Source organism: Dreissena polymorpha, chromosome 5 (genome assembly GCF_020536995.1).
Source record: "Dreissena polymorpha isolate Duluth1 chromosome 5, UMN_Dpol_1.0, whole genome shotgun sequence".
Taxonomy (NCBI): Eukaryota; Metazoa; Mollusca; class Bivalvia; order Myida; family Dreissenidae; genus Dreissena; species Dreissena polymorpha.
This window is the reverse complement of record NC_068359.1, coordinates 98,326,016-98,353,564: the sequence shown is the minus strand read 5'-3', so window position 1 is coordinate 98,353,564 and position 27,549 is coordinate 98,326,016. Positions and strand designations below refer to the sequence as shown.

The following is a 27,549-nucleotide window of genomic DNA, read 5'->3' as shown; positions in this document are numbered from 1 at the left end:
TTTAAAATTATACATGATTGTTATGTTGAAAGCTGTGCACCTACAAAAAATATTTTAAAAATCAATTTTTAGGGATCGCTACAGTGGTTTAGCTGGATAATCACAAAATTCTGTATGAAAAATGTTATTTTGTTATGGAGATTAATTATGTGCATAATGTTATGTGTATACATTGAGAGAAACTACTGTTAATGTTTTAAGGTAACATGCTGTTATAACTTTCTATTGTCAACAGAGTCTGCTATTGAGTTGTAGAACATGGATTTTTTGGACCAAAGTGATGCGGAGATTGGGATCATGAAAGAAGATGACACTGCAGCCAAAGGTACTGGTTGACTTTTCGCACTGATGATGCAACCAGAAAATTTGGTATTGAGTTTGACTAAGCTAGGATCGTTTCCCCAAATCCTTCTTTTTATTGCATCGTAATGAAACTGATTGTTTCTAGCAGGAAAGAACGCATTTGACTTGAACAGGAAATCGAATTTGACTCCGATTTGGTTTTACAAAATGTCTATATCATTTAAGTTTAAGTTGAGGCTTTCACACTTTTAGCACACTTTGGACCAAAACGCTCTCTTTTTTATTGTGTTTCATTCCAAAAAACTTGGCTGTCATTAGATAGTCATTACTTTTTTAAACAAGTGTAATTTAAAGGCATTTTAGCACATATTGTTTAACTCGCATGTATCATCAGATTGAAATAAAATTTTCAAATATTACATGTTATAATTTCAGGCAAACATGAAAAGGAAGCTGAACAGAAATACTTGGGTAAAAGCATTTCTGAATTTATTTGTTGAGATTTTCCTTTAACACACCTGAAATTAATGTACAAAGTCATTTTACAAGCAACTTTTGTAACTTTTTTATCATATAATGAAAAAATGCGTACCAAATGAGAATACGCATATAAAAACATGGCATTTTTTGCTCTTTTATTCATTATTTTAAACAATAATAAAATGTGTACACTGCAATCACAAATTTTGATATGCACCTTAAATGAGATTATTGTGGGCATCAAGTTCGTATGTACAGGAATTTGTACATAGGGCATGTAACAAAACTCCTGTTCCATGATGTCATTTACATAAAGAACTTTATTAATCATAAAAATAAGTATAAGAACACATGTCTATGACTTTTCGACTTGTCTTAGAATGGTTGTTAACGTGCAAATGCAAACAAATGAAATGTTTTAGAGGCTGAAAGAGCAAAAAGTTATGACCATCACAGATTTGTTCAATTAATATTTTTAAACTTGGAACAAAGAGATTTTTCCTTCTTTATAAAGTACCTGATAACAGCACTTTCCAAATTAGGAAAAAATATAAATTTCCCAATTGCTGTCAAAAAATCCCAATTAAATTTTTTTTTTAAATATAATGCAACATTCAGGTTGCAGCTTTAGTTAATGAATTTAGTTTAATTTTATTAATTTTACAATTATTGAGATCAACAAATGAAATACACTTAATGAATAATACAGATGAATTTTGCCAATTTCAGGGTTTTTTATCAAAATTTTTACCATTTTGCTGGTTCAGGTACTTATCCCAATAGGCAAAAACAGATTGCTGTGGAATTGTTTTTTTTTTAATTAAAGGTTTATTTGATGTCCACATCGATAATTTGGTACCACCTACACCAAAAAGAACGTCAAGACTGCTTGACCTGCAGCATGTCAAATTTCTGATGGATTCGTTCCAGTCCGGATTCACAAACCAGCTTACCATCCTAGTGGGTATGGTACCAGAACGATGTGATACAACCATGTTAAAGACAAAAGGTCGGTATAAATCAGCAAGTAAATATTTGTTCGATATTTATATTAGTTGTTTGAAATAAATCAAATGATACTAAATAGTGATAATTCAAGAAACTTCCTGCTTTTGATCAGTGCTCGAAATTAACTTTTTTTTCTACTTGCAAAACATTGCGAGCAACTTTAATACCAACTCGCAAAATCAAAAACAGTCTCGCAAATTTTGCAAGAAACATAAAAAAAGTTTGGACATAAATTTAGTACTATAAAAACAAAATAAAAAGTACTTAACATACACATTTTATTTCTGCAATCATACAAAGATATCAGTTCCTTGGACCATAAGGGTATTAGCTCAGTTGAATTATCCGAAGGGATATTAAATAATGATAACTCTCTGATTATACTCCTTTAATTGACGTTTCGGCATAATGCCTTTATCAAAACAAGGGTATTGTTTTCAAATATAAGTGTGTCGTGTTCACTCAGAAAACAAAGTTTAAGTGTCAATTTTGAAATATTTTTAATGGGTTTTCAATCATTGAAAAAAATCAGCTATGATATCGTGTTGAGTGCGACGTCACCAAAATACAAATCAACGGTTAACTTTGCTTTATCTTTCGTATTTTTATTTCCGTCTGTAGGCAAAAAGAAACTTATTATGTTTGGCTTCGACGCCATGTCTGTTCAAGTTCAATGAACAAATGTAAATAGTCGACTGTTTCAGGTTTTTTGTACCAATACTATCCGCGTATCTGTACTATAAGTATACCAGTCTACATACAAGGTGCGCGCTTCCGCATACAGGTATTCAGACGTTCTATAAATTGACCTACGGTTTAGCGTTGATGACGTCGAGTGCATTTATATTACTAGTTTTTTTTCCCACTATTTCTTTACTCGCAAAAAAGCACTAGTGGCTTAAAACTCGCAATCAGTATTTTACACTCGCATTTTGCGTGTGTGCAAGTGTTAATTTCGAGCCCTGTTTTGATGCTCTCAATTCTCAATTCAAATGTACAATAACTGAACTGTAACTGAATATTGGTATTTGTGTTGTAACATTATTTTAATTTGTGAGAAGGCATACATGAAAAGAACATTATTTTCCTTTTTTTAGTTCTGAGTTTTAGTGTATAAACAAAGAGTATTTTATACAACTAAAATCTTGTTTATTTTAAAGTACCTGTCCTTTTTCAGATCTTAATCCTCATGTTAATAGTTCTGAAAATTTAGATTCTAATAGTTAAACACCATAGTAAATTATCATGTACACAAACAAATAGCAATTGTATCAAGTTGTTACTATTTGAGTGGATTAGTTTCATCATTATTTTTTTTAGAGATATTGTCTGGGCAAAATTGTTGTTAAATAATATATAAAAACACTCAGAAAAGGTAGTATGACATTCATATCGCATTCATTTGATTACAGGTGCAGTTCAAGTTGAGACGCTAGGTGGAAATCACACCAGGGAAGCACTTCAATCTCTCATCAGAAGAGAACAAAGCAAGCTCTCCACTGTCAAAGTAAATGTATACTCACTGCTATCTACTGCGACTGCATTGACGGTGGGGTGGCAACATAATGTTGTACTTCAAGAAAAGCAGAAGCCGATCACGTTTGTAGACAAAGTAAGATTGATGAGACAGGTTCGGCCTTCCAATCCCCTTACCCCCGCAGACATGAAATCCTGGAAGGGGCTACTATCATCAATTTTCCAAGTAAAGGTAAAAAAAGTGGTTCATCATTTTAAATGATTTTGATAATCATGTGTTTTTCACTTTTCTTCTGGTATATACCATTTCCATTATTGTGAAGGTTCACTGTTTCTTGAAAATAGATTATAACTAAATATTCTAATAACTCAGCCAGTACATTATTATTTAACTTACTGGAGACATTTTGATTAATGTTTTCTATTTATACATTCTGACTAAGCTTTGGATACTTTTTGGGGTCAGTTAGACCACTGTGAAGGTCTTTGTTACTAAAAGAGGAAAATAATGTCCACTCGCTCACTATAACTCTAAGGGATTCTAATTCTAAAGGTTGTTTTGCCTTGAACTCGATGTGTCTGTAGCTTGTATGCATACCTTAATTTGTATTGTATAGTTATGTAAATACTTAAATTTATTTATAAATTAGTTTTGGATTAATTTCATAAAACCACTATATCTATTTATTTCTATTAAATATATTCTTCCTCAAATATTCTCTTTATTGTCATTATAGCAAACTTGTAAAAGGAAAACCTACATCAAACTATCAAAGCAAAAAAAACACAAAAAACTGCACACTATATCTTGTGTAGTATTATTGTTGTAGTATTATTGTTGCACAGTATTTTTATTAAATGGTGGTTTAAAGGATGTTAGTTATTCACAAGCATTTGCTAAAAAAATGTGGTGTTCGTGAATTGGAAATGTTTTAGGACGTGAGACGGTTCCAGCAAGTGTATGGGATTCACCTGAAAATGGCTCAGCTGGACCAGAACATCTGGGCCATGGTGGAGGATGTGTCAGAATCTGCCATTAAAATAACCGAAAAGTTTTTCCGGCCGTTAGTCAAATTGTCTGACGTTGAAGTAAAAACATGTCTGGAAATCCTGAAAAGGCTAGGTCTGGCAGAATATAACAAGAAAGTGTAAGAATACGTTCTTCTTAAAATATAAATCTACAATATCTGCAATAATCTAGAAACAATCAAATAATTATTATCTTGAACCATCTTATTTATAAAAATTAACACAGCTACAAAGTCATGGAGATTGTTTCATAGGTTTATATAATCTCTATTTTCAGTTCGTCTATTTTGTAAAAAGGATCTAGTGGTTCTATATATCACGACACAAGGTCAAATAAAATCAACTGATTTAATTGTATGTAAAATATTGAAACAAGCATCCGTTGAGGATAGTCCAAATAAAATTTTAAAGGTGTGTGTGATATCATATTCGCAAATTAAAACATAAATTAAACATAAACTCACTTGAGACCAACTTGATTTAAAAAATTGATTTAACACTCTCTTAGGAAGGAATTTTCACCAGCATCATCGAAAAAGCGGAAAATTGAGGATGGGTCTACCTGTGAGATGGAAGAAAGAAATCAATATGAAGATCTGCTTGTAAGTTGTATCAATTTAGTTTTTTGATGATAAAGCAGTGCACATTGATACCATCAATGTATTTTGTGATTCAACTGAGTTGGCAATTTAACAGATGCAATTAATAACATTTAGGTTTTATTTTATCACTAGTTAATTCTATGGTGATGACAAATATAAATGATTAAATAATGTTTTGTATAATGGGCTGAATATGTCAATAAATGATATATAAAAAAGCTGGAATAAACATTAATATTAAATGTCTGACTGGTTTAATATATTAGAAGAATGAGTTTCAATTCAGGGTTTTTGAACGATTGGGGAATGAGCATGGCCTTTATTCTTGAAAAAAGAGTTTGCAAACCACAATGAAAGATGTTAGCCTATATTAAGCAACAGATATAGGTATATCGTCATAGATACGCAGAGTCTTATGTATTGAGCAGATGACAGGATGAGACTTTAAAAGGTTAAATGAATTGAAACATATATATCACATGTCGTTTTTTTTCAGGAGAAGTACAACCAAATGGCCAAAGATTTCAGGGCATCACAAGACAGGTGTTCTTTGCTGGAGAATGAAAATTCCGAATTGAAAAGTCAACTTGCCAAACGTAAGTGACAAATGCATATTGTTAGAGAATCAATATTACGTTAAGCTCTCACTGGTGGGAAAATGAAAATTTGGTTTGTCGTTCTATCCCCTGTAACTATGTTAATAGACTTTATAACGCTTTTATATAATAATTCAATATAACTTTAAGAGTTATTAAACTTTATAATCATTTTTATCCAATTATTATAGTTTTACCATCTTAGCTTTTGAGAGTTATAGACCCTTTTTTGCAAAAAGGGGAACTTTGTTAAATTAAATTTTCCAAAGTAATATCACATGATGTACTATTTGTTATGTGTCCTGGCTGAGTATTGGATCCGCTTTCCCTTTTCCTGCTGAGCTAGCCAGCTTTAATAAAGGGTCCACAGTGAAATGAATTGTGGCTAGAGTGATAAAACTTCATCAAAAAAGGAACCTGTGCATTGTTGCATTTTAAAGTACATCCCCTGTTTGAAAGATTAAATATTAATTATGTGTATTATGATGTTAATCACCATGGGAATAAGTGATGTGTTCTTGATATTAAAGGAGATTTGAGACAAAAGTGGATTTGGTGGAAACTGTTTTTTACAAACACATGTCCTGTTTATCATTATAAGCTATGAGTTATTCATAAGCATATTAACTTTAAAAATGTTGTTCATATTTACTCTTGTGCACGTGTAAGTATTTATCCTGCATTAATTTACACATGTAAACACATAAATACTGTAAAGAAAAGTAGTTCTTGCCACGTTTGCTTCACAGAGTCTACACAGGACCACAAGAAAACTGGAAAGACAACAGAGACCATCGAGGAACCAATAGAAGCCTTCTGGCGATTCGATGATGGCAGAGAAGAGTGGCTTCCCGCAAAGCTCATTAAAAGATATGCGAATGGTATATTTTTTAAAAATAGACTTCATTTGTTCAATATAAATTTTAACAAACAAACAAAAAATCAACTTATTATCACAGCTTTTTTGCCCCCATGAAAGCTATTAACGGCAGTTTGTCCACATATTTCCAACTGAAATATAAAGGTTAAGTTAAAATATGTTATTGAATATTGTGACCCATCCCCAGTCCATTTGAATCAGGATTGGTGTCTATCCACTTGTGTCCATCTTTTTGTTTGTATATAGACATGAACTTGTCCCAAGGTGGTATCTTACTCTTTCACGTACACTTTTGAAAACTTGCATGAATTGTCACTGAAAATATAAAGTTGTGAATGTGCGACTTGTCTGTTGAAGTTAACCATTACAACAGTTATGCCCCCTTTTCAACAGTTAAAAATGTGTATTATTTGTACATGTTAACCATTGTTATATGAAATTTAAATATATTTTAAACTCTCTTTGTCATGTATTAAACAGTTATTTTAATATTTTTGTAGGTGACTGTTCAGTGCAGTTCAGCGATGGGTTTAGCCGCATCAAGTCATCGTGGGTGAGGAGAGTTGGAGATCTCTAATGAGGGACTGCAGTTAAATTCAAATGGACCAGAGACCTGGCTCTTGTATAAATATTGTTGCTTTTTTTAACGTGTTAACTTCTTTTGTCATATTTTCTTTTGAATGTTACTATTATTATTGATAGTAGTAGTCCACCAAAATAACCTGCAGATGAATTTGTAAAATAGAGTTGGTTGTATCCATTTGTTGAACTGGCGTTCTTCCCTTCCCCCCACCCCCCATCATATTATTCAAAGCCCTTACTGAACGCTACACTATGTACAAGTGAGTTTTTTATGTCCCCCACTATAGTAGTGGGGGACATATTGTTTTTGCCCTGTCTGTTGGTCTGTCTGTTGGTCTGTCTGTTGGTCTGTCTGTTGGTCTGTCTGTTTGCGCCAACTTTAACATTTTGCAATAACTTTTGCTATAATAAAGATAGCAACTTCATATTTGGCACGCATGTGTATCTCATGAAGCTGCACATTTTGAGTGGTGAAAGGTCAAGGTCAAGGTCATCCTTCAAGGTCAGAGGTCAAATAAAGATGTCCAAAATTGCTCATTTTATGAATACTTTTGCAATATTGAAGTTAGCATTTTGATATTTGGCATGCATGTGTATCTCATAGAGCTGCACATTTTGAGTGGTGAAAGGTCAAGGTCATCCTTCAAGGTCAGAGGTCAAATATGTGGCCCAAATCGCTTATTTTATAAATACTTTTGCAATATTGAAGATAGCAACTTGATATTTGGCATGCATGTGCATCTCATGGAGCTGCACATTTTGAGTGGTGAAAGGTCAAGGTCATCCTTCAAGGTCAGAGGTCAAATATATTTGGCCCAAATCGCTTATTTTATGAATACTTTTGCAATATTGAATATAGCAACTTGATATTTGGCATGCATGTGTATCTCATGGAGCTGCACATTTTGAGTGATGAAAGGTCAACGTCAAGGTCATCCTTCACAAGGTCAAGGTCATCCTTCAAAATCAAACGTCATATAGGGGGACATTGTGTTTCACAAACGCATCTTGTCCATTTTGATTTTCATGTGTGTTCGCGACTTTAAATGAGTAATATTGATTTGAAAAGATAAAAATAAATGGCACTTTACTACTTTTACTAAAAAGCAGTAGTATTGCATTCATTGCGTACATATTGTTAATCTTTGTAATTTGTTAACGTACATATCACAGTGTGATTCTAAATATTTTGTTTTCGATTTAGATTTGCAAGTTGTGGTCATATGTTTGTGTTGTAGTGAATTCAACATAAAATATCATCCTAATTGGTAATGAAATGATTTTTATTAACCACAGTTAAATCATCATATTAATCCTGTCGCATTTTTGTTTGAAATATTTTATATTTAGTACAAACTTATTTGTAAACATTATTAATTGATAATGTGTTATTTTGTAATAACCTGATTCGTATTTATTAAAGTTCTGTTATCATATATATAATGCCCCTTTTCGAAGAAAAGGAGGCACACAGTGATCGGACTGTCCGTCCGTCTGTATTTCCGTCACACTTTGAGTTTAGGTTTCGAAAAATGCTCATAACTTCTATGTCCCTTGAGATATAACCTTCACAGTTGGTTTGCATGTGTATATGGAGGAGGCCTTTCCATACGCACAACAATTGTTACCCCTGTGACCTTGACCTTGAACTTACGGTCCGCGTTTAGGTTTCAAAATCTGTGTTTAAGTTTCCAAAAATTCTCATAACTTCTATGTCCCTTAAAATACAACCTTTATTTTTGGTATGCATGTGAATGTGGACGCAGCCTTTCCATACGCACAAGAATTTTCACCCCTGTGACCTTGACCTTGAACTTAGGGTCCGCGTTTAGGTTCGAAATCTGCGTTTAAGTTTCCAAACATGCTTATAACTTCTATGTCCCTTGAGATATAACCTTCATATTTGGTATGCATGTGTATATGTACGAGGCCTTTCCATACGCACACAAATTTTCACCCCTGTGACCTTGAACTTAGGGTCCGCGTTTAGGTTTCGAAATCTGTGTTTAAGTTTCGAAAAATGCTCAGAACTTCTATGTCCCTTTAGATATAACCTTTATATTTGGTATGCATGTGTATATGGACGAGGCGTTTCCATACGCACACAAATTTTGACCCCTGTGACCTTGACCTTGACTTTAGGGTCCGCGTTTAGGTTTCGAAATCTGCGTTTAGGTTTCGAAAAATGCTCATTACTTCCATCAAAGCGTTTATAGGGGGCATATGCCATCCTATGGTGACAGCTCTTGTTTTGTATATATTTCTACTACTGTGACTGTTAATCTGTTCAGTTTTGCAGATCAAGATTTAATTTTGCTATAAAAGAAATATTTGTTTTGAAACGTTGATACTTTGAACATCCTGTGACCTACAGACATTGTTTCATGTTGATATAAACATTTTTATCAATCATCAAATTGTGATTTTACTGAAATGGGAACAACTTTGTGTGATTTAAAAAAACTTGGCCAACTAGTCTTTTAAATGAGAATATGTATATATTTATGTTCATAAGTTTAAATTTTTTATATAATTTTGAAATAACTGTTTTGTTAACTTTAAAGGAAAAACTGGCATTTGGTCAGTGTATAAAGTTGACAGTTCCTAAAATGTTGGATACATTGAATATTATACTCTCTTAATTTAGAATTCATACTAATAACTAACTCATATACTCATAACTAAAGTGATTGCTGTTCTTTTTGTTCTTTGACTCATTTCTACTTTGAAGTTATATTATGCTAATAAATGTTGGAAGTTTTTTATGCTAGTAATATTTGGTCTGTAAATTAGAAATGATAGGAAATCCAAGCAATTCACTTGTTAGTTATAATGCGTGGAATTCTGTTACACTGGAATACCAGTTTGAGTTGTGAATTATTTTTACTTCGTGACATTAGCAGTGATAGATACAGAAATTGAAATTCAAGAGATTTGCATTGGATTTTGTTATACCAATGAAACATTTGAGTTAAAGACTGAAAATTAAAAATGATGTGAAATCTGACAATGCTTCACTGGCATAACATTTTAAGTTTGGGTCTGTAAAAAAGAAATGTAGAAATTATAGGAAATATGCAATGTGAGTGATTCGACATAACCTTTATGCGTTTGGGTCTGTTAATACAAAACAATGCGAAATGTTTGGAATTTTGTTACCCTGGCATAACATTTTGTGTTTGGGTCTGTTGATACAAAACAATACGAACTGTTTGGAATTGTATTACCCTGGCAAAACATTTTGAGTTTGTGTTTTATATAAGAAATGATAGACACTTTTTTTGCAAGTGATTTACTTTTAGTTAAAATGTTAGGAATTTTGTTAAGCTGGCATAACATTTAGCAATTGGCTGCTGTAAATAAGAAAAGATAGGGTGTGTATTTGCCATTCACTTTCTGTTGACATTTTATGCATTTTGTTATGCTGGCATACCATTTTAAGTTTTGGTTCATAAATAAAAATTATTCAAAATGCAAGTGATTCACTTTGGAATTGAAGTGTTTGGAATTTTGTTATGCTGGCATAACATTTTAAATTTTGGTCTGTAAATAGGAAATCTTTCGAATTGCAAGCATTTCACTTGGAGTTTTAATGGTCGGAATTTTGTTACCCTGGCATAACATTTTAAGTTTTTGTCTGAAAAAAAGAAATCATTTGTTATGCAAGCAATTCACTTTGAGGTTGAAATGTTTGGAATTTTGTTATGCTGGCATAACATTTTAAGTTTTGGTTGGTAAATAAGAAATGATTCCAAATGCAATTGATTCACTTTGGAGTATAAGTGTTTGGAATTTTGTTATGCTGGCATAACATTTTAAGTTTTGGTTGGTAAATAAGAAATGATTCCAAATGCAATTGATTCACTTTGGAGTCTTAGTGTTTGGAATTTTGTTATGCTGGCATAACATTTTAAGTTTTGGTTGGTAAATAAGAAATGATTCCAACTGCAATTGATTCACTTTGGAGTCTAAGTGTTTGGAATTTTGTTATGCTGGCATAACATTTAAAGTTTTGGTTGGTAAATAAGAAATTATTCCAAATGCAAGTGATTCACTTTTGAATTGAAGTGTTTGGAATTTTGTTATGCTGGCATAACATTTTAAATTTTGTCTGTAAATAGGAAATCTTTCGCATTGCAAGCATTTCACTTGGAGTTTTAATGGTCGGAATTTTGTTACCCTGGCATAACATTTTAAGTTTTTGTCTGAAAAAAAGAAAGAAATCATTTGTTATGCAAGCGATTGACTTTTAAGTTGAAATATAATGAATTTTGTTAAGCTGGCATAACATTTTTTTCTATTTTCAATAAATTAGCATCTCGAAATTATCACAAAAACTTGATTTTTTTAGTAGAAAAACCCTGTAAAACACCTATTTAAATTGGGATTCATGGACATTCCCTTTTTAAAATAGACACAGTTATTATATAAATTAATTATAAAAACAGAAGAAAAAACCTGTTATTTTATATAATAAAATAACGGTCAAAAATCTCAAAAAATCATTAATCTATATATCCATGCGTTATCAATAAATTAATCTAACTTCACTTATTTCAAAATTCCACGTTGCTTTAGTTACTAATAAACACGAAAGGATGTGCATTTTGCTTGACGGTTTCAGATTAGTAGTAAGTATATATACTTGTATACTCATCGATTTTATAACATATGAAGTATTGTTAGAATGCCGTTCGAATTAAAGTAAACATGATCTTTATTCAGAGGGTGGATTAAATAACGGATTGAACGATTGATGCATGGAATCGAAATATTAAGATTAAATGGAGATTGCTATTGAACAAATTGCCGCAGATTGTCTGATTTTTTAACACATTCATATTGCACTTTCTGTAGGTATTAAATCGATTGGTGGTTAAAAATATATAAATATATGTTTTTAAAGATATATATTAAAGATATATAAGATAAATGTATATCATCTCAACATCACATACTATGAGATTGACTTCGTTAAAAAAAACACATGACTAGGCATGCAAAAAATTAGCAAAAATGTTAGGAACATATGTATTTGAATGATGGCATGTATGTTAATAAAATGTGTCTATATTTCCTCTATTGGAAGAGAATAAAAATAAAATATTTATCGAGAAAAACATTTTGTGATTATGTTATGTTAATTTAATCAAATAAATACACAAAATAAATACCCCCTTTTTAGCCCCAGATATGCGACTTACCTGTATTTTTCATTATTGATTTTTTACCCTAAAATAAAAACGTGGAACAATCGGGAGTAAACCCTTAAAATGCCGTCTTCGCTCTCGTTAGTTCTCTTATTGTAACTTCCTCTAAAATTGAAATGTTGTAATATGAATGGGTTTACTTATACATAGTCTCATACTGTTTTCGTCATTTATATAAATCAATAGATCTTACTTGAAAAATAACACCTACAATAAACTGTTTTATCAATTATTTAAAACAAAAATTCTAATTGAAAAAGGAATAGCCCTAAACAATGATACACTTCATTTATTTGAACAAAAATGGAAACGCATTAAATTTTCATAAGTCCAGTATGCTTTCTACCCACTTCATACAACTCATCCTTTTTCAAAATTATTCTGTTGTTTTTTCTTTTTCTTTTCTGTCTTTTTTTTAAGAATATATTAGCATATCTTGTATAACATGTTTGAACATTGTTGTTGCTACATGGTAACAATTTGTTGTATGATCACATCTATGTATACATTGTATGTATTATATTGAATAAAAAAATGATCTTACTTGTAAAAAATGCCATGTTATGGGTCGCGTTATCCCAAAGTCCTATAGGTCTTTAGCTATCCCAAGCAAACCGTTTTTAAGGATAGCTTAAGATAAATTCGTTGCACTTCTTACTGACAAAAAAAACAACAACAAACTGCGTGATGCATAGTAAGTAAAGTTACTCATTCGCTATATTTTTAATACATGAATGGAGTAAAAAAGTCTATCTATATATACCTAATGAGGACAATAAACAGCCATGTTACGTAAATATTCACACGGGAAGTTTATCGTAACAGCGACCCAGGATCAATATTTTCTAGTGTTGTTGTTTTTAGATGGTCGCTTAGCGACTGTCTAAGGTGGTTAGTCTAAAATTCCGGTCGATACGCCTTAGCTACTAGGAGCCCAATACCCGCTTACTACGCGTATCCGCGCGAGAAAGAGTTGTATAATTTATGGAAGAGGTTTGAGTTCTCCAATTATATTCATTCACAAATGGAAACATGATATTAATATCGTGTTAAATGCAATAGTTTCGAACGGTGCTTTCATAGAAAAGAATCAATAAACAATGATCGTATTGTACGTGTCGCGGAGGAGATTGTTTATGAATGAATAAAATAGTCCACTTTCTATAGCGTCTTCTTGACGTAGTATTTTTGCTCAGTCCATTCATAATTTGAGGCTATTAATAGATGCGCCTGTCGATAAACAAAGGAAAGACCACGGGCGATAACAACGCAATAGGTAACGCTCTCACATACACCTCAATGACGTAGTACAGGTCATTCGTAAATTGAGGCTATTAATAGGTTCGGGAAAAAGTTAACGCTTATATATATTCTCAGTTTATAAAACGCTAAACATAAGTTCAACAATAACTTCAGCGATACGATAGACAAAAACATAAAAAATGTTTCATAATCGCTAAACCCGAATATTACAAACAATTTATAATAATCATACGAATGACCTGTTTCGTAACCTCGTTCTTGCTACTACAGCGGATATTTCTGGAAAACGTTCTTTGGTTCTAAACATATAGAGGCGATCTTTTGTATTTACGGGTGCTAGCAACGCAATAGTAGAAGGTTGGTAGAAGGTTTAGCTTGTTTATATTCACAGTTCTCAATACATAGACAGTTGGATATGAGTTCATAAATCAATACAGGCATACTAAAGGCAACCTCGAAAATGCTTTATAATCGCTAAAACCGAAAACAACTAAATATATTATATTAAATATATTTATAACAATAAATATCTTTTAAAAATGTAGTCTGCGTATACGCTGAATTTGAAATAAAGTTTGCAATTTACTTTTCTAAATAAATAAATACAACTAAACAAAAGTTAAACTATTGTGTTGTGTTTTTCACTTGTAAGATGCATATTCACCGCATGAAATGTGTGTTAGCATTGTCAAACCACACATTAGTGTGAGTAGATAAAAAATATACTACGGGAGAGCACTTCATATTTGTCCTCATATGCCTTGTTATGAGTATCTTTCTTCACTAATGAAATATATCGTATGTTGATATTTGATTTAAACGCAGTTTTCTTTCGACACATTTAAATCACACGTCAATAGCGCCGTCATGCGAAAATGGGTCTTATGTGTTTCGGCAAGCGTTTGTTAAACCCAACATTCGCTTTTGCGCAGTCAGGCCAAAGGCGATGCTGTTCGCTAAAAAATCACTCAATATGTTATGTTTCTCCTTACCAGAAGGAGAGATAGCTGAGTGGGCTATTTATATGATGGGCGCATATGGAATTAGACCCATTTTCGCATGACGAGGGTCATTACAAATCTCACTGCGAATTGAAAATGCCACATTTAAGAACAATGCTTTTTGATACAAAATTGAATTCAAAATAGCAAACTTGTTAATAATGGCAGCACACATTAAGGAATGAATTCCAGACGTGCTGACCAAGTACGGCAAAAATTGTGGTATGATCATTAAACGATTTTCTCTTATCGTGACACTATACTATTTCGCTAATGATTTTTTTCTCATCTAGGAGGCAAAAGTGAAATTCTGCGAGATGGATTGTACCGCGTAATTATAACAGGGCCACAATTTGTGTCGTTTGAGCATACAGAAAGTAGTCCGGAATTCCTTACACTGAACAGTGCTACATCCTTTGAATTGAGCACATACATGTAGCAAAATTTCAGAGGTTGTATCTCGAATCAGCTTATAAAATATTCGAAAATATTCATGCGTGTCTGTTGGCGTTATGTAAAAGTCACTAAGATGAAAACTGAGTAAAACAGCTATGTCTAAAAGCGCATTAGTGCTCTATACCTATGTTTATGTCAGCGTTGTTGACACCGTGTGAACTGCTCGGGTAACAAGTAAAGCATAAACAGCAATGTTTATATACTTTTATTCCTCCATATACAAGATACGAAGATTATTGTATATTTTGAATTTGTATATGGTGTCAAAAATCAAAAGTTTCGTACACGGAACTTTCATTATAAATTTGTATTCTTGGTGAGATAGTTATTTGATATTAGAAAAAATATTCCCTTAAATGATGGTGACTGCAAATTTTCTTTATATAAAGTTCTCATTACCATTTTCATCATACTTTCTATGCTTTCAGAACGTCCAAAAAGCATGTTTTTTTATTTTGTCTAAGTTATTTCTATGAAGTAATAAGGATGATAAAAAGTGCACACAAAACTCGACCCGTGCGATATGACACACACTATATAGAGCTGAATGGCGTGTGTTCATTTCAAACTTGCGATTGATTTGTAAAAATGAATTGAGTGTTAAATTATGCAGTAGCGAACATCTTCAGTGCCTTCAGCGCTTTGATTCGATATGATTTTCGTGTTCGCATGTAAATGTTCAGCTATGAACATATAGTAATTCATTTTGTGTCCTGATCAACAGACATTTCCGAGGTGACGAAACATCACTACGTGAACAGGCACGATCGCACGTGCTGCCAGAACGCCACTTGCGGAATCGTGTTCGGACTGACCAACCTCCGCCGGTCGCATCATTGTCACAGGTACTGGTTGATGGATATGGATAAAAACGAGACAAAGCTCTGTTGAAACGATCATTTTTTTTCCTGTTAATTGATACACATTCATTTGCACATGCATATATGACCATTATAGTGTGCTACTTCATTAAACAAAAGTGACGTTCTTTCAAACAGATGCTGTGAGGTGTTCTGCCGGAAATGCCTCTGCTACTCCCAGAAGTTAGACGCGTCAGCCCAATCGGATGTTAACGGCACACCCTGCAAGGTCTGTAGCTATAAACGTGCCACATATTTTAAACCAGTTATGTCTAGGGTCTAGAAAAAAGGCATTGGCAAACAGCGTAGACCCAGATGAGACACCGCATGATGCTGCGTCTCATCAGAGTCTGCGCTGTTTGCTTAAAGGAAGTATTTTAAGTATAGAAGTAAATATACTAGACATCCCTAATTTTGGAAATAAATTGATCCAATTTAGAAGGATGGTAGAGTCCACTAGGCATAAATGGGTTAAATGATAATGTTCGAGTAAGCGTTGGTTAACAATGATATGGAATTCTGAGTAAGAGTTAAGAGACGAGGGCGTTGCTCGCAATTGTTTAAAAGCATCGCATCTGAACGACTATAGGTGTTAACCGCCCGATAAACCCATTACTTGCAAATACTATTTCAAATATTAGATTATTAGATTACCTAACGTAGATGATACAGACTGCGATTAAAATTATATCCATAATTTACTTCGCTGTTATTATAAGGTCAGTGCTTCTTATTGCGTTGCAAAAATCAAGTTTTTTTCAAAAGTATTTTGTGAATGGTCTATAAGAAGTTTAGCGACTATCATGTTAAATAAGTCATATCTTTAAAACGATATTCAGCAAATATGCTGACTTTGAAATAAAGTTACCAAAATAACGCTTCTAAGTAATTAAATTTTAAACAACGATTTTCATTGTTGTTGTTGTTGTTGTAATGTTTAACTTGTTAGTCGCATATCCACCTCATGAAATGTGTTAATAAGTGCACGTATATTTAAACCACACAATATAGTTCGCAGATAAAAAAGTTCTAATCGAGATCAAATCATATGTATCTTGACATGGCTTATTTTGAATTTATTTCTTCATCATCATATACGCAAATTTAATTGTGAAACATTCAAATAACACTTTCAGAGCTGCGAAAATAGTGACGTTTCGGCCAGGCAATCTAAAGCCCAGCCTGCGCAATTGCACAGCCTGGTCAGGAGCAACGCTGTCCTCTAACAAATCACGCAAAGTTTCATGGTCTCATTAATTATATTTGACCAGAATGCGCGATTCGCAGGTTGGCTCAGGCTGGCCTATATTTATGCTGGTCGTATATGTCATTAGATCCATTATCGCATGACGCGGATCATTAAAAATCTCATTGCGTCTTGTAAATGCAAAAAATCTCAGCAAAATACTTTTCGATTGAAAATTGAAGTCAAACTGTATTATTTGTAGCAAACTTGCAAAGTTTGGTAGCCAATTCAGGCTTTTAAAGAACCTGTTTTTGGTAAGTTAATAACACGATTTCCCTCTTATCATTACATAATACAATTCCGGTAGTATTGGTTGTCTCATCTTGAAGGCAAAACTTTGTTATCAACGTTTATCGATATGTCATAGGGTGATATTTTAATAATCTTTTATCAGTCAAAATGCCACATTTATTTAGTTTAAATAGTATCATCGTAGTGATTATATAGTGATGACTGGTGTTGTGTAGCCTTTCTAACAAATTATACTAACACTTGTTTATGCACGTGATATAAAATCATTGCCGCCATTTTTAAAAATGCCATAATTAGTATTATTACTAGAAGTAGAAGTTTTATTAGTATTATTAAGATTATTATTATTGAAATGATGCAATAAATGAATGTCACATCGTTTGTATTGTTTAACGGCATTTCTATTTTTACCATTTTATGTTAAAATTATATTTATAATCTTAAATTAAGATTTATACATTGTTGCAGATCATAACATTATCATCTAAGTCTGCAAACAATATAGTCAGACAAAACCACCAAGTTTGTTGCTTGTCATTAACCAACGAAGGGCTCATTAGGCCGGCGGCAAATGGCGCCCAACGTTGGAGCGTGACAGTTCTCCGTAGAAACTGTCCGTGGGTTCGTCGGGATCAGCTGATACACTGTTTCCTGCGATTCGAATTCGACTGAAGAGTTCGAACTTGGCAGGGTAGCATTTCACGGTACCGAACTTAATCGGGATAGGAAGTTAGCTGTGTAAGCGAACCGGTTAGCTTATACGGTAGGGTACTCAGGTTCGAGTCCCTGAATGGCTGGACACGTTTCACCACCCTGACGATTAAGTTACTCAGTACTGACCATGAAATTCTGCGAGATGGTTTATGAAGCGTAATAATAACTAGGCATAAATATGGATCTATGTGTCGTATAAACATACAGCGAGTGGTCCGGAATTCTTTATATTGATCAGTTTTACCTCCAATACGCTGTGTACAGACCCAGAGATGTGACCAAAGTTCAAGGTATTTCACTCAAATCAGCTAATGAAATATTCGATTGTATTAATTCGGGTCTACGTTATGTAAAGGTCAATTTAGGTGAACAGCTGGTTAAACAGCTGCGCCGAAAAAATAATAGTATGATACCTTGATGTTTTTAACTTGAATTTTTTGTTCACAGAATGGGTTGGGGGGGGGGTAGATTTTTTTTTGCAAATAAAATTGAAAAAAACTATTCAAGTAATAAATGAACCTTATTGCATGATATTTCCTTATCTTGATATTATGATCGCCGGGTGCGGAAAACTGTGCATCCAGTCATGAACCAAGGCGAATGCTCCACCGCGTAAGCTGTAGTTCGGTACCGTTATACTTTTTTTAATTATTGAAATATTATGTCAGGTGTGTTACACGTGCTTCTCTGAAAGAACGGAAAGTCAGGTCAGTGTTACTCGTTCTCACACGGAATACTTCTCGAGCATGCGCGGTATGTCCGCAAGGAGCGTCGTAAGACCGAGTGCGAAATTATCCTGGAGCATACTTAAGGACAAAGGAGTTTCTGGAAAGACCAGTAAGTTCATGTGGTCCGTTTTTTTTTCTATAGAATTCTTATCACAAAATATTGAAATACCGTTGGGAAAAAAATATTTAATTTGCGACAACATAGTCTGAGAATTGTATTTAATAAATTTTATCAATGTCACTTTCTTGGCATCGTTCATATGTGCTTCATTTTAGGACCTTATTGAACACCCCTGTTGAATTTTTTTGTATTGAAGCTATACACGTTAGTCTTAACGTAAGCCTGTCGTTAGATATTTGAAAAAAAAACGTGACCAAGGGTCTAATTAAAATCTAACGACAAATTAATGGCGATGAGTTTTGCATGCTTAAATTTCAAAACGTGATTGTGTAGTTTACACTTCAATCAATATATCCACAATTAAAACCACAACTGCACGACTCTAAAATATGCCATTGAGTAAAATATATTATTTTATTTAGAGAGTAAAGCCTTACATAACAGAAATATTTAGTTTGATGTTACATATTGTTTCTCCTGTAATAGGATTATTTATGACGTTATTGATATATTCGTAATGTTAATAAGCAAACGCGATTTATACTTTGCAAATTCTGTGCAAATAAGTATAACCTTTCAATTTTCACGAAAAAACAATACTGGAATTTAATGATACTACCGATAAACCCCGTAAATCTCTCGTTAAGAGAATACTATTTACAATTCCAAAAGATTTCCAATAAAAGCCACCACTGTGATTTGACTATAAACAATTCGTATACTTAAATGTGATGTTTTGTTAAAGTAACACTAATGTTCACTTTTGATAGAAAACATGTTCATAATGTATTACACTTAATAATTAGAACCATCGTACAGATTCCAAGTTGACTACCGGAAGGAGTGTCTGTGCCTGCTCCAAAGTTTCCATGACAGCATCGGGACCTCGCACGTGCTCCGGACCCTGGGAGAGATCAGGGGATACGTTGACGTGCCCGGCTGGCAAAGATCCACGTTTTGGGAGTTTTGTTATATTGTACTTTTATCTAGAGTGGCAATCATTTGGTCAGGGTGTTTTATTTATTTAATGTATTGCTTTAAATAAATAATGATTTTCATAACTGTATTTCGATCAAGAAATTAAATAGTTAGTATCTAACCGTAAGTGCCCTATACTATATTATTTGGCAAGACACCATTAGCTTGATCATGTCCTGCGTGCATGCAAACTGACCGACACATACTATTTACAGTCGTTTCTAATTGTGAATCCAAAGTCCTGCGTTCGATCCATGCTTTATCGCATGTGATAGTGCGTACCATTGCTGTCCTTATTTAATGCATATATGTGTTTTGTATTCAAAATCACTTACAGTGTGTTTCATAATATGTGATACAGTTTCAAACCTTTGTCGCTTTTTCAATCAAAGAGCTAATACACATGTAAAGGTATTAGATTAAAGGTAAATGATCAAAATTTGATATATACACAAGATGATGCGCTAAAAGGAATAAAAGAAAAGTATTCACCATTAGAAACAAGTGTTAATTATGTTAACTATATATAGTAACAAAAATGACTCGAATACATGTGTTTTATCGGTCAAAGCAAGGTGATCATCACGTTTGGCCCTGCAGGGCCAAATGTTGATAATAGATCATCGGCCCCAGAGCTAAAGCACGCGACGTTACGGCCAACGCGCCACATAATAACAAAATGGCGTCCACATTCAGTCTCAGCCAACTGTGATCAATACAATTAACAACTCAGCAAAAGAATCGAACATAGTGTTAACGACACGAAGCACACAGTTTGGATAATAAAACATATCGATTGAAACGGAAACTCTTTTGCCTCTATTTGATATATGCCTCTATTTGAGCTTTAACAGGATTCATCGAACAGGAAAATTTAAAGTTATAGAAACACTTACCTTGACAACTTAAATCCGATGTTTATAATAATGAAATAACAACGATGTGCTATTCCGTCCTTCTTTGTTATTCCGCCCGTCATTTTATATTGATTTTAAATCACATTTTTTAAACGATTGTATCGAATGCTGACCACTTTCACCAAAACACGATTTACGAAATCGAATGACTAGTCGGAGCGATTATACAAAATTTATTCCTAATAATGCATGACAAACACACACTCCGAAATAAGTTTTGGATTCGTACGATGCTATAAAATATTTAACTGTTAAATATAAATCCTCCACGATGGGATTGTTGTCCCTAAAATCTAGAGAGTCTAGCTAAAACTGTGTTTCGTCACAGAAATTACGTCACATGAGATACGTAATAAATTGCGTGATTACTTGAATGAAAATTAAAGAACGGAATGCTGGTTTTGTAATACTTACTTCTGGCCCTCAAGCAACGAGGTATTAACCTCTAAATAAACTCGAAATGACGTCCATTTTGACGTCGTAGAAGTCAAAGATGTTGAGACTGATGCCATGCCGTTTATTCTGTCGCATTTAGTTGGAGACGATCATCCACTTCTGTCGAGCATGTGGCAAGAAACTTGACTGCGTCAAGCATCGTAACTGTCGTGTCTGCGGGCTAGCGCTTTGCAAGGTGTGTGCGCATAAAGGTAGCATTAACCCATTTATGCATAGTGGACTCTCCCATCCTTCTGAATTGGATCAATTAATTTCCAAAATCATTGTTTTCCTATTAACGACGATAACCAATGATGTTGAGACTGATGCCAAGCCTTTTATTCTGTCGTCTGTAGTTGGAGACGATCATCCACTTTTGTCGAGCATGTGGCAAGAAACTTGACCGCGTCAAGCATTGTAACTGCCGGGTCTGCGGGCTAGCGCTTTTCAAGGTGTGTGCGCACAAAGGTAGTATTGAAAACGACGCTAGTTTTTCTGATAACAGAGTCAAAATTTGGCAGTTGCTAAGTGTTTTTATACAGGTTATCAAATTATAATGTAGATGAAAAATAGTTTGGACGTAAACTATTGAACGTTTTGTTTAACATTAGTCATTTGATTAAGAAAATGATAATGCGTTTGTAACGCTTATATAATACAGGACTTTTGAATTTTCTGTTGTTTGCGTTTGAATTTATGTTATTATTATATATATATATATATATATATATATATATATATATATATATATATATATATATATATATATATATATATATATATATACATATTATATAAACAAGAGTGCCAACTGTCACAAGACAAGATACGCCCTTTTGAACATGATAAATACTTGAAATGCACTAAGTGACCTCGTGACTTAGTTTTTGATCCGGCATGACACATATTACAACTTGACCTAGATATTGTCTAGATACAACTTCTGACCAAGTTTGATGAAGATCAGATAAAAACTACCTGAATTACAGAGCGGACACTGCTGTGGACGCCGCCGCCCGCCCACCAAGGGTGAAAGTATAAACGTCCCATTTTGAAACAAGAGGGCCTGAAAGGCCCAAATTCGCTCACCTGAGATAACAAGATATTATTGGGATAAAACTTCTGACCAAGTTTCTCAAAGATCGGAAAATAAATGTGGCCTCTAGAGTGTTAACAAGGTTTTACTATAGCCATATAAGGAAAAATGCCCCGCCCCCTGGCGGCCATGTTTTTCAACCAACCGACATCATTTTCGAAGTCGTACAAGATATTATCGGGATAAATCTTCTGACCAAGTTTTATGAGGATAAAAAGAATGGAAACCTTTATACTCATACTAAAAATAGAAACATTTTAAATAACATAATTGAAAACTACAATATGATAGATATCTGGCGTACAGTATACCCAAACGAAAGCAAATTCACCTGGCACTCAAACACAAAACCAACAATATTTTGTAGATTAGACTATTTTTTGATATCTGAATCTCTATGCAACATTATTGACACATGTAACATAAAACCAGGATTTATGACTGACCACTCTCTAGTTGAACTTAAACTGCACAATATACAACCTGAAAGAGGCCCAGGATACATTAACATTAACAACAGCATCTTATTAGATACACAATATCAAACACAAATAAAACAGAAAATATTAAATACAGTTCAAAATAATAAAGATGCAAACCCAAACACCTTATGGGAAGTAATTAAAGGAAATATACGTAATACAACAATTAGATACACATCACTTAAACAAAAAGAAACACACAAACTTGAAACTGAAACCATCAAAACCATTGAAACACTTGAAAAACAATTGCATCAAACAAACACAAATGATACCACCGACATTGAAAATGAAATAACTTTAAAAAAAAAACAAATACTAGATGGAATCTATCATACACATCTCAATGGAATAATACTAAGAGCGCGTGCACAGCATGTTGAACACAATGAAAAAAAAATACATAATATTTCGCAAACATTGAAAAACGTAGAAGTGAACAAAAAACTGTACACAAATTAGTAGTCAATGGCGAAGATATTACAAACAGAACTCAAATACTAGAAGAACAACGTTTATTTTTCAAAACCCTCTTTAAACGAAAAAAATGTTGAAAATAACACCCTTTTTAAAAATACACATCACGCTTTAAACCAGGAGGAAAAACAACTGTGCGACGGATTGCTTAATGAATATGAATGTGGATTAGCCCTAAAAGAAATGCAAAATAACAAAAGCCCAGGATCTGATGGCATCACAATCGAATTTTATTAAATATTATGGAATGATATAAAAACACATCTAATTAATTCACTTAACTATTCATTTAACAACGAAAACTTAACTACGCTACAAAAACAAGGTATACTATCACTTATTCCAAAACCTGAAAAAAACTTAGAATCCTTATCAAACTGGCGCCCGATTAAATTACTAAACAATGATTATAAAATTTCAATTAAAAGTATAGCAAACAGAATTAAAAAAATATTACCATCAATCATTTCAAAATCTCAATCTGGTTTCATAAAAGGACATTACATTGGTGAAAACGTTCGTCTTATCCAAGAATGCATAAACTATTTCAACAATTCAAATAATCCTGGTCTAATATTCTTTGCAGACTTTGAAAAGGCATTCGATTCTCTTGATTATTCATTTATGTTCTCCTGCTTAGAAAATATGAACTTTGGTGAAAGTCTCATTTAATGGGTCAAACTATTTTATACCGATATTAACCGTATAATCATTAACAATGGCTTCTTTTCAAACAGTTTTAACAGCGAACGAGGGGTTCGACAAGGATGTCCACTCTTATTATCCCTATTTATTACTTGCATCGAGTATCTATCTGATCACATCCAATCAAATAAACACATAAAAGGCATATCACTAGAACCTGACGAAGAAATCAAACAATCCCTATTTGCTGACGATGCAACTTATTTTTTAAATGACAATTACGATTCTTTCCATAACCTAATAGAGTCGCTAACCCTTTACGGAATGACATCGGGCCTTAAAATAAACAAAAGTAAATGTACTGTGTTACGAGTAGGTAAATTAAAACAAAGTAATGTTCAATATATAAAAGAAATGAAATTTAATTGGACATCCGATGAAGCCACAACGTTAGGAATTACATTCACAAATAATGAAAAGGATACAGTTCTTAAAAACATACTACCTAAATTACAGAATTTTAAAAACTGCTTAAAATCATGGCATCATCGTAAACTTACACTTATCGGAAAAAACACAGTATTTAAAACGTTTGCACTTCCTAAATTAATATATGTATTAACAGTTCTCCCAAACCCACCAAATGATATTATTAACGATATATTATCAGCAATATTTAATTTCATATGGGACAGTAAGCCTGATAAAATAAAAAGAACTCAGTTAATTCAATCTGTAGAAAATGGAGGTATCCAATTAACGGACATTGACTCATTCTTGAATGCAATCAAATGCAGCTGGGTTAAACAATACCTAGATAATACCAATACGAGTAAATGGAAATTATTCTACCAGAAAATTCTTAAAAAATATGGTGACTCCTTTCTATTTGAATGTAACAACAGCAATACTATCTTACATGAAATTGCAAACGAAAACATATTTCTGTCTGATGTTCTATCAGCGTGGAGTGATGTCACTCATAACTTAGAAACCCAAACCAGCAGTAAAACAATTGTATGGAACAATAAAGACATTACTTCAAACAATAAGACGTTTTTCTATAAAGACTGGTTTGAACGAAGCATTAAATATGTCGACCAATTATATGACTACAGAATTAAGGATTTTTATTCTTTTGATAATATATGCTACATATACGAAATACCTTCAAATAATTTTCTGAAGTACTACACACTAATCAAAAGCATACCCATACATATTAAATCTGAAATCAATACAAATAATACACCATGTACTCAAACAACATTTGTAGAAAACATACTTGGAAGAAAAAACAAAACGAATAAAATATTTCACACACTACAAATTAAAAACCCTACAGAAAACTTCAAAATCCAAAATAAATGGCAAGCCCTTTTTGGAGAAAATAAACTTAATTGGAAACACATATTTACCATGCCATATGAAGCAACTATTGAAAGCACACTGAGAAATTTTCAATATAAATACATCCATAGAATTATAGCTACAAATAAATATCTCTTTAAATGCAAATTATCTAACTCAAATCTGTGTGACTTCTGCAGTGAAAACATTGAAACTATAGAACATCTATTTTGGGAGTGCAAACACATCAAGCCGATTTGGAATCAATTAATATCTTTTCTTGAACAACATCAACTAAACGTTAAACTATCTTTCTTAAATGTAAGTTTCGGAATTAACTCATTGAAATCAATAGACAATAATAATATTGTGAATTTTATGGTTATATTAATAAAATATTTTATCTTAAACATGAAGTACAAAAAACAAGTATCGAATTTTAATTTTTTGTTCATAGTCTTAAACTAAAACTCCAGATTGAGAAAGAAATAGCCCTCAGTAATGACCCATTACAAATCTTTGAACAAAAATGGGATCGGATTAAATTCTCATAATGTTTTGTCCACTTATATACATTTCACTCTCATGTTAGTTTATCTCTCAAAAATAGTTTTGTTTATTTTTTTATTTTTATTTTTCAATCTGACAAGATCATTGTGAATATACAAAAAAAAACACAAGTCCAGTATGCTTTCTTCCGACTTTATACAACTCATCATTTTTCATAACTATTCCTCTGTTGTTCTTTTCTTTTCTCTCTAAAAATATATATATATATTAGCATATCTTGTACAACATGTCTGAACTTTATTGCTTTGTACAATCACTATGTTGTATGATCATATACATGTTTACATTGTATGTATGATATTGAATACAAAAAAGTTTTATGAGGATCGGACAATAATTGTGGCCTCTAGAGTGTTAACAAGATTTTGCTATAGCCATATATAGCCATATAAGGAAAAATGTCCCGCCCCTTGGCAGCCATATTTTTCAAGCAAACGTCACCATTTTCAAACTCATCCAAGATATTATTGAAACCAATCTTTTGACCAAATTTCATGAAGATTGGACAATAAATGTGGCCTCTAGAGAGTGAACAAGGCAAATGTTGACGTCGCACGACGGATGACGGACAATGGACAACGGACAAAAGGCGATCACAAAAGCTCATCATGAGTACGTTGTGCTCAGGGTTCGGTTTAATGAAAAACTACAAAACTCGACTGTAGTCGGTTGACTGTGTGGTAGACCGACGCTCGTCGGCAGCCAACTGACCGTTCGTCGCGTTCAAGGAGCAAGTTGCCGCGACTGTGGTCGCACGACGGTGTGATCAGTCGACTGCGGTCGTAGTAGTCGCTATTTTTATGAAAATTTCCACTTCCGCCATCAATATCCGACGGCGAAAATACACGCGAAAATTGAAAGACGAAGACAGCATTGATTCGATTCAGTGCCATTCGTGGTCCAAAAAGGAGATATCCTTCTAGAGCTTGTCATCGAGAACAAGAATCTGCTGAAGGGAAAGCACGGGCAATTGATGACCAAGGAAAACAAGTGGCAGGAGATTGTGGCAGCCATAAACGCGTGGGGGTTGGTGTTGAGGACAGCAAACTCATGTAAAAAAATAGCTACGGGACATAAAAAGGAATGCACTCGACTGACCATTCGTCGCGTTCAAGGTACATGTACCAGCAAGAGACTCCCAGACAGTCTGAGACGGTGCCAAGATCGCCTTTACACCTGCAGAGGACAGTCTCCCAGACCGGCGGAGCACCAGCAAATGACACCCAGACAGTCTGCGACGGTGCCAAGACCGTCTGTGTACCTGCACTAGACTTCCACACAGTCTGCGACGGTGCCAGACAGTCTCTCAGACAGGCGGGACACCCGCAGGAGACTCCCAAACAGTCTGTGACGGTGCCAAGGTAGTCTCCAAGACCGGCGAGGCACCTGCAAGCGACTCCTAGACAGTCTGCGGCGGTGCCGAGATCATCTTGGCACCTGCAGGAGACCCCCAGACAGTCTGCGACGCTGCCAGAAAGTCTACCAGACCGGCGATGCACCTGCAGGAGACTACCAGACAGTCTGCAACGATGTCATGACCGTCTTGGCACCTGGAGGAGACTCCCAGACAGTCAGCGACGGTGCCAGACAGTCTTTTAAATCGGCGGGGCACCTACATGAGACTCCGATACAGTGTGCGACGGTGTCAAGACCGTCTAGGCACCAGTAGGAGACTCCCAGACAGTCTGTGACGGTGCCAATGCCTTCTTGGCACATGCAGGAGATTCTCAGACAGTCTGCGACGCTGCCAGAAAATCTCCCATACCGGCAAGCCACCCGCAGGAAACTCCTA

General features: G+C 33.8%; 1 protein-coding gene across 2 annotated transcripts; it reads left to right on the top strand.

Moving 5' to 3' along the window:
- Positions 1–247: 247 nt before the first annotated feature.
- Positions 248–9,719, top strand: LOC127831988 (uncharacterized). 2 transcript variants are annotated; one of them, XR_008026604.1, is made up of 10 exons: positions 248–325; positions 739–774; positions 1,610–1,792; positions 3,204–3,499; positions 4,204–4,415; positions 4,805–4,898; positions 5,395–5,494; positions 6,244–6,375; positions 6,875–7,729; positions 7,876–9,719. XR_008026604.1 is itself a non-coding variant. In XM_052357118.1 (9 exons), the coding sequence occupies exons 1-9, from the start codon at positions 259–261 to the stop codon at positions 6,949–6,951; spliced, it is 1,197 nt and encodes a 398-aa protein (XP_052213078.1). In that variant the 5' UTR covers positions 248–258; the 3' UTR covers positions 6,952–9,719. The 2 variants fall into 2 exon arrangements, 1 of the variants encoding a protein (XP_052213078.1); XM_052357118.1 differs by having other exon boundaries at positions 6,875–9,719.
- Positions 9,720–27,549: the final 17,830 nt, after the last annotated feature.

What these genes read in the sequence shown, in the direction of transcription:
- LOC127831988 (XM_052357118.1), top strand. Translation starts at nt 259, where the DNA reads ATGGATTTTTTGGACCAAAGTGATGCGGAGATTGGGATCATGAAAGAA. An exon ending in AGATGACACTGCAGCCAAAG is followed by an intron (nt 326 to 738) that starts GTACTGGTTGAC and finishes TTATAATTTCAG; the next exon opens with GCAAACATGAAAAGGAAGCT. An exon ending in CATCAATTTTCCAAGTAAAG is followed by an intron (nt 3,500 to 4,203) that starts GTAAAAAAAGTG and finishes GAAATGTTTTAG; the next exon opens with GACGTGAGACGGTTCCAGCA.